Source organism: Megascapheus bottae, chromosome 4 (genome assembly GCF_031878675.1).
Source record: "Megascapheus bottae isolate mThoBot1 chromosome 4, mThoBot2.hap1, whole genome shotgun sequence".
NCBI lineage: Eukaryota > Metazoa > Chordata > Mammalia > Rodentia > Geomyidae > Megascapheus > Megascapheus bottae.
The window spans coordinates 26,969,412-26,978,199 of NC_143512.1; the positions used below are offsets into that span (position 1 = coordinate 26,969,412).

Sequence of the window (8,788 nt, forward strand, 5' to 3'; positions counted from 1 at the left end):
TGCCCATTGTACAGAAAGAATACCAAAGCTTAGGCAATCAAACCATGTAGGCTTCTCCTTAATGATTTTTGTTTAACAATTGGCATTTAACTGACACATGTTGACACCTCTAAAAAGAGCTGTGGAATCATTAGTCGCCCACTCCTCCCATCCTAGATACTCACGCCGCAGAGATCTGATGATCAGGACTCAAAGCCAAAGTCCACTGGAATCTCTTAGAGAGTTTTAGAGACGATCATAAGCCACTCACACTCTTGAGTCTTAGAATCTACTACTTTCTCATCTATCTGTGAGTAGATAAAACCTACAAGAAATCTTTCTGTATCCCCAATATCAAGCACTGTGCCTCAGATCCACCCTCTCTGGTTTTCAAAATAATAAGTTTTCAGAACAGGTTGCTGGATGTTTTAGAAGGTACAGAAACATAGCCATTGTTCTTTTTTGTTTTTAGACGAAAACCAACCCTGGATTTTGGCCAAATTTTTGTTCTGACCAAATCTACATTCTGTTAATCTGCTTTGCTCCTGAACCTAAATCCGAAGGGCTTCTGCTTCACAGCGCTATAAGTGGGTTGATCTTTTGAAGATTTCTCCCTGTTTCATTTCTTCAAAGGAATTAATAGGAACTTTTACATTATTAAAATACTGAAATGCAGTCAGCCCTTCATATTCATGTGTTCTCTATTTAAATTTAACCAGGTACAGATAAAAACATTTGGGGAAAAAAAGTGTGTCTGTACTGAACATGTGTAAGCTTCTTCTTTCCTATTATTATGCTATTATTTCCTATTATTACAACTACTTCCCTTACATTAGGCATTGTAGGAAATCTAGTGATGATTACATTATATGAGGAAATGTGGATAAAACATACAGATAAGAGCTTCTCAGATCTCACCAGTTCCCTCCCTCCTAGCCCAGCACCTCAGTCTCTCTCCTAGGCCCTTCTTAGCATTCAGTAGCTTCTCACAGAGTAGTGCATTCTCTAGGAAGCTGCAATACCCAGCCACTAGCTGGTGCATTGCAAACGAGTTGTTAATTATTGAATAACATCTTCCCAAAACAGATTCCACCCATAGCAGTGAAGGAAACCAGTATACACTGAGCACTTACATGGACTCAATGAACCTTCAAAACAACCACAAATGGAGGCATTCTCACTCCTATTTAGCAGGAACTTTACAAGGATGTTGAAATGGTTACCAGAGGTACAACAGAAAATGGAAAAACTGAGAATTGAAACAAGCCATGGGTGACTCCAGGCCTTGTGCTTTTGGGGTGCCTCTGCTCCCAAGGTTGGCTTGTTCCAGTGGGCTTGTTCCAGGGACACAACTGGCTTGCCTGGCTGTAAATAATGAGCTTTAACCCTTTTTTGGCAACATTCTGTATTTTAGGAGAAACCCACAGAAAAGAACCAAGAGAACACACTGGCTTCCAAAAGCCCCAGCAGCAGTGTGGGAGACACCAGAGATGGGCCGGCAGAGGTGGCTCCTTCCGAGGCCATGCTGCGACTTCTCCAAAGTGCATTTAGCAAAACCTCACCACCAAAGCAATTGCCAAAGAAGACTCCAAGTGCAAAGCTGAATATCCCGTATGAAAATTTTTATGAAGCTCTGGAAAAGCTGAACAAACCTTCCCAGCTTAAAGATGCTGAAGACAGTCTGTACAATGACTACGTGGATGTTTTCTATAACACAAAACCTTATAAGCACAGAGATGACCGACTGCTGCAAGCATTAGTGGACATTCTGAGTGAGGAAAATTAAAATAAGTGGATGGTCCCAAGTTGGAAATATTCACACACCTTCCTTTTCCTTAGATTTTTGCCTAAATCTGGCGTGGTTGTGTGGTGTTGGTATTGAGTCCCATACATATAGACATCTTTTGTGCTGCTCTTTCTTTTCCTTTGCATACTGTACTTTGGAAATGAATGAACTCCAATGGAAAATCCACCTTCCACAATTGATCCCAGCTTTTTAAAAACACGTCTTCCCTGCCTGCACACGTGAGTTGTTTTGTTCTTTTTGTAGTCACCTTTGATATGTCCCGTTAGAATGACTTCCTGAATCCACATTTCTTTCCTCACAAGAAATGGCAAAACCTAAAAATGTAGTTTACAAAAATGGAGGAAGAAAATGCTATAGCTTGTTTCCTCTTTGCCATGTTTTTTTCCTTGAATAATGATGCCAAAGAAATACTTGCAATGCATCTAATGTCCAAGTTCACTAATAGTCCCATTCCCTAGGCATTTCTACTCCAAAGTATTATGCACTGGAGAAGTGACCATCTGATCATTAGAGAAAAAGCCTGCATACAGTTCTTGAAATCCGTCTAACTGGTTAGAAACCTCTGAGGATCTAAAGGTAGCTATGATTCACACTGTTTGCTCTGGTCTTCCTCTATTTCCCCCTTCTTCCTTGTTTGGCTTCTTAGGTACAAACTCAATATTGAGATAACTGATTCATAGCACTAACTTAGAAAACAAATACTTATACTCAGGCTCAGAAATTCCTAGACATAAATTTGTTTAGCTACCTTAATCATTAGAACCAATGTAACAAGAGAAACATGTTCCTAATGGCAAGAAACAGTGCCAGTTACGTTTTCTTCATTGTATTCAGAAGAACAGATTGTTCTGGATATTTCTAACTGAATATTAATCCTTGGGCACGACAAGATCTTCTCTTATTTTGTAGTTGATAGCATCCAAATTTTTACTAAATTGCTTCCATGTTTCAAATCACAAAACAGACTGTAGAAGCCCATTGACTTTATTTGTTCTTCGCATAGGTTTTATTTTGTTTAAAGTATGCTTTTAAGATGGAGAGTTAGGGATTATTGAAAACATGAGGTGCCACATATAACTTGCTTCCCAGAACTCTCTTCCCTCATGGCAATAGCTGGCTAGAGCTGAGAAACAAGTGCCAAGCTGGATTTGAAGTCCGGTCCTTCGGCCTACTCCACAGTATGTACAATGCCCACTGCATTCATTCCTAGTCTGTATGAACAGGCATTTGCTTTTGTCCTCTCCGGCACTAAATTAATATGTACAAAATGTAAATAGATTAGGTAAGACTATCCTAAACTTCCTTCATGCAGGCTCTATCCTTAATTATGAGTTTGCTATGATTAAATAATTTATCTTTATAGGCAAAAACATATTTTAGATGCTGAGAATACCTTTAAGATGATTCACCTGATCTTATCTCACCTGGATGTTCACCTGTTATTTATTAACTGCCAACCCCTTTCTTTTTTCAATATACTAATAAAGTCTCCAGTTACCAATAAAACTGGCATCTCCAAGTGAATCAGTGATTTCAAATCTTCTATGAAATCTCAATATGATAAGTCTACCCCAACACTGAACAAGTTCAGAAATATGGGTTTTTCTTATTTCAAGTGTAACTCCATCCTTGAATTTGTGCAGAACCAGGATTATTTTCCAGAGAAATGCCCAGAGAGCCTAGAATACTTACAGTAACACTTCGTCCTGGTTTCCTATATTATTTGATATACAGTGTTAGATCAAAAAGTATTAAAGCTGAAAAGGACCCAAGAGTTATTAAATTTCAATGAAAACCTTTTACCCAGAGGCCAATGAGTGGTGATAAATGACAGTTGGAGTGAAAAATCTCATCCCTTTCCCATTCCTAATCTTCTGACTATAGGGAGCTTGCTTTTAATCTTTTCTGTCTTTTCATGTTTAAACCTAAACCATCTCATTGGATTATAGCCAAAGGTTCATTCTAGAGAAGCTTTAATATTTAGATAAAAATTATGTTTGAATGTTTCCAACCTGAGGTATATTGTTCAGTCAAAATATTTTTGTCAGTCTTTCTTAGTGCCTGTGTGGATTTTTGTGGAAATGTTAAAGCAGAAGCTTATATTATAGTTCCCTTGGGATTTTAAGCTCTATTTTCTTTACAGGCATTTATAATGTACCAATGCTTTTATCAAACAATTTTGAAAAGCATAATAAATTCTATTAAAGAACTAAATGTTTTCGTGAGAGTAAGAAAGTTTCAGCCAATAAAATATTTTTCAAAAGGCATGTTCCTCTGTCAATGAAAATACTATATATATATATGTATATGCTATGATATTAAAAATGATGTTTGTCTGATAACCTAATACAATTAGTGACTGAGCTTGCCATGTGTGATCCTAGAATTTATAAGGAAATTCCTGATATCCTTGATGGATTAATTAGATGATGTAAAGTATGCTTACAACTCAGAAGAATAAATGTTTTCTCACTAACACAAAAAGGAAAAACATTCATGTCTCCAACAAAAATAGGATTTGCCTTCTTACTGTGCTCCCCAAATGGATAATTAAAAAAAGAAAGTAGAATTTGCATTTAAAAAGCTGATTATATATCTTTCAGGAAAATAGGCTTTCCAGGAGGCAAATTATGAATCTATATGAATAAGGCATGTTTCATTTTTCCTTCCTAGCCAGGCTTTCACTTAGCAACACAAAAAAAGCTCTGTGACTGAGCCTTAACTGAAGTGTTAAGCAGTTGGGGAAAGGAACCAAATTAAAGGGACTTACAGCCTGTAAGAGAAATCATTTGCCACAGTTCAGTAAACATTAGGTTTGTAAGCCAAAGTAAAGCAGCCAAGCATTAAATTCTTCCCAGAGGTTCTTGCATCACAACCCCTAAGGCCTTGCTTTGATTTCTGTCTTCAAGCTGCTCTTCTCTCCTGTACCAACCCCCCATCCCTGAAATGTCTTCCCACTATCAGAATCCCTACAAGAGTCTTACCTTTCTACCTGTGCCCAGTCAATTCTTCCCCAGAATCCATTCATTTATCCCAAGTTAGAGTCATTCAGGTGTAATAGAATAATATTTTATTCCATGTGCTGTTTCCATCACTTCGAATGCCCTCCAGTTTCATTATGTTGTTTGCAAAGGGAAAAATCTCCTCTTGGTGTTTCTAAAATTGAGCAATAGTTTGCTATGTACAGGCATACATTCACACATATATCTAAATATACCGTGTTATTATATACATGCATACTACACTCACATTTTTGTGTGTATGAATGTGTATGTGTTTAAAAGTATTGAGGCTTGAATTCCAGGCTTCATGCTCTCATTAGGTGTTTTCACTCACAGCTGGCACACTGCCACTTGAGCTATACCTCCACTTCTGTATTTTTGCTGGTTAATTAAAGATGAGTTTTTCTCCTCTCTCTCTCTCTCTCTCTCTCTCTCTCTCTCTCTCTCTCTCTCTCTCTCTCTCTCTCTCTCTCTCTCTCTCTCTCTCTCTCTCTCTCTCTCCAGGCTACCTTCAAAGTTCAATCCACAGATCTGTCATCTAATTAGCTAGGGTTACAGGTGACCCAGTATCTCACATTCTTTCATTCATTCCTCCATGCGTGTTCTTTGCTTCCTTTTCAATGTGCTTTTGATAACTATTGGATTGTGTATAGACTGAGTATAACCAAATATACACAAATCCCAAGCAAGGATAAGTTTTTACCTTTGAATGCAAAATTATGCTAACTCCCTGTTTTATAATTTGCAAGGCTATCCCATTATTAGACATGATAGACTGCATTATGCATTGTGTTCATTTTAACTTGTGGAAAAAGTATATTTTCCCTAAATAACTGATGATTTGCTTTGGCCCATAAAATATTGGTAGACATGAACCCACAGAGCCTTTAGCTGCGCTGTTACAGTTAGGATTTGCTCTTACCTTGAAGCAACTCAGTGCTGCTAGCTACTGGTCATTCGGCCTACCTTCCAGAACAAATGTAAATGGAGTAGACCTAAACCAAGTCCACGGGACAGAACCATAGAATGTCAGCCAATCCATAAAATGCCAGCATGAAACAAAGATGCCATGATTACTACAGGATAATCTAATTTTTTTTCCTTGTCAAGTTGTGAGTATATGAATAAATACCTGCTGTAAGCCACTGAGTCTTTGTGGTGGTTTGTGGAATAAAGCTAATAAAATATAATTGAATTTGTCATTTTATCATCAATATAAAACCCCTTCAAGCTGTGTCTTCATGACCTCAGATGTTCTGAGACAACTTAGTTTCCACAGAGTGAGTACCAGCCGCCCCACCCTTCTTGCAAGGTCCCAAGACACCAAGGAGTAAGAGGCAGATAGATGTAGGATTGTGCAAAGGGTTCATTATTAGGGGACTTTTGGTCCTGGGTAGAAGCAAGTCTAGTTGAATCTCCACAGTTTGGGTGAAGAAGAGGAATAGACACATGAGGGAAAAAAGTGACATCATCCTAAATGGAATGTTCTTGGTTTATTTTAGACTAAAATGAAAGAATTAGGTAGATCCTGGAGTAAGAGTATAGTTGTAAAGTACCGCATATAATTATTTCTAGTTTGCTGGGAAACTTTATGGGAAAAATTATCTCTCTCCCTGGCTTGAACTCAGGCCTGAGCATTGTCCTTGGACTTTCTCAATGCTAGAGCTCTATATTTTGAGCCACATCACCACTTCTGGCTTTTTTTATGTACCAAGGAATCGAACCTGGGTCTTCGTGCATGCTAGGCAAGCACTCTACCATTAAGCCAAATCCCTGGCCCCTTACGTGTCCCTTAATATGAGCCCATAAGTAAACAGAGATTCCACCTGGGTCTTCGTGCATACTAGGCAAGCACTCTACCACTAGGCCAAACCCTTGGCCCCCTACGTATCCCTTAATATGATCCCATAAGCAAACAGAGATTCCACCAAACATTGAAACTCTCATTTTTAAAAACCTGCCCTAGCTGCATTAAAATCCTGAAAGTATAACTATGATAATGACTTACATATTTTGGAGGCAATATCAAAAAGGAACTAATTTAGATCCATAAAGTAACCCAGAAATGATGATCAGTGTTAGTAAATGCATTTAACACCCAGAAAAGTGGAATGGATATTTCAGCTGATACTAGCATTTGTAGAATATAACTCAGAAAAACCTATGTCCTCTCCTCCCACACCCATGTCCACGCTTCCTCTATCCAGTGCCCTGACACTTCTAGCTATGTCAAACCCTTGGTGTAATCTTAGGACAAGAGCAAAGCATGAGTGACAAAGATCAAGTTCTTGTCTTACAAAGACAACTCTTAACAAGGAGACTTAACAAGTACTTTCTGCTCACTTGGGGATTGGGCTTGCCATGTGTATGCATTGCTTATCTGTTGCTACTTTGTAAGCATCATTCTGCCATCAATGTAGTGACAAGGAAATGACAGTAGTCACTATACATCCATCATTTTATGCTATTTTCTTCCAGAGGAGCAGTGACTACTCTCCTCATTCCTCTATCATGTGTGTAATGTGCAGTAAATTTGCATGGATTGCTATAGTACACATTAGTCCCTTCCATCTGTGTAACTTCATTGAATCTTTACTTGAAAAAATTTCTCCAGTGCAAAAGGAGTGCTTATGTGCTCAAGGGAGCATTGCAAAATGTTTTCACAGATCTGTCTCACTGTGTCTATCTCAAGTATTACCTTCAGTTACTCTATCCCTGCCCCTAGTATCCCAATGAAGATGGTTTATGCATTAGGTATGAGCCTGCAACTGCCAGCAAGCTGGTTCTGCCCCAATAGTTTACAGTTACTTCTTGCACCATCACTTTTTCTTTTCCATCCTAAAACTCACTCTTGGGGAGAATACAGGGTTTACACTATTTCATGCATAATTTTCACTTCACAGTCACTTGATGTCTTACTGTAACAGGGCCTGGATGCTGGGACTGGATGCTGTTCCTGAGCTCTTCAGCTCAATGCTAGAGCTCTACCACATGAGCCACAGCACCACTTCTGGTTTCCTGGTAGATGGAGATAAGAGACTCACAGATTTTCCTGCCCAGGATAGCCGTGAACCATGATCCTCAGCTCCCAGCCTCCCAAGCAGCTAGGATTACAGGCATGAGCTACCGGTGCACAGGGACTAGTCCTTTCTATGTAGTTAACCTTTTGAACGGAAACTTGAGAAGATCAGCAATTTATACTTTATAAAATAAGCATTTGAGTTCTTTCAAATTCTCTTACCAGAGAAATCCAGAAAGAAGAGAGCTCATATATAAGCCTCTATCCCTCCATCAAGCTGTTCAAACGTACCTTGCTTATCTGCATGTTTGTTCCAGATCGATGCTCCACATCTGGATGTCTCCACATCTGGTCATCTCCACATCCAGACCTGGCACCTGTCACTCTTTACTGACACTTTCTAAGCTCTTCTAATTTAAAAGATATCCCCAAACTTGTCAGTGTCATGTTATGGCACTATTTTCTTCTTAAAGAAAAAAGTTTTTTAAAAAAACTGTTATATTTTTACATTGATTGCTATAAATTATACTGTTCTACCTATAAAAGTATACAAAAAGTCTGAAAATAAAGCAAAAATACAGAGTGGCTAGAGATGTTCACTTCTGAGTCACTCATACATGAATCTGAGGTCTTCAGCTCAAAACTACCACCCTACCCCTTGGCCTGGGAGTTGTCTCTGAGCTCTTCAGCTCAATGCTATTACCCTATCCCTTGAGCCACAGTGCCACTTCCGGTTTTCTGATGGTTAATAGGAGATAAGAGTCTTATGTTCTTTAGTACCTGGACTGGCTTTGAATCCTCAGATCTAAGCCTTCTGAGTAGCTAGGAACTACAGGTGTGAGTCACTGTGCCCAGCTACTTTTCGTGTTTTAACAAGGATTATAGAATGATTCCTGGAAAAAAAAATAAGATAGGTTGTTTCTAATACTTGCATCAGCTTGCAAGTAAAATGTTTTTGCAAACATGGAAACTGAAAGATGG

At 38.6% G+C, this 8,788-nt stretch overlaps 1 protein-coding gene across 1 annotated transcript in view; it reads left to right on the forward strand.

The window, feature by feature from the left end:
- The window catches only part of Pcsk1 (proprotein convertase subtilisin/kexin type 1), a 41,485-nt gene extending 35,557 nt beyond the window's left edge, over nucleotides 1-5,928 (forward strand). Inside the window, exon 14 of the mRNA XM_090331601.1 lies at nucleotides 1,394-5,928. Coding sequence (XP_090187727.1) covers nucleotides 1,394-1,765 — 372 coding nt within the window. The 3' untranslated portion in view covers nucleotides 1,766-5,928. The remainder of the gene's footprint in view (nucleotides 1-1,393) is intronic.
- The last annotated feature ends 2,860 nt before the right edge of the window (nucleotides 5,929-8,788 follow it).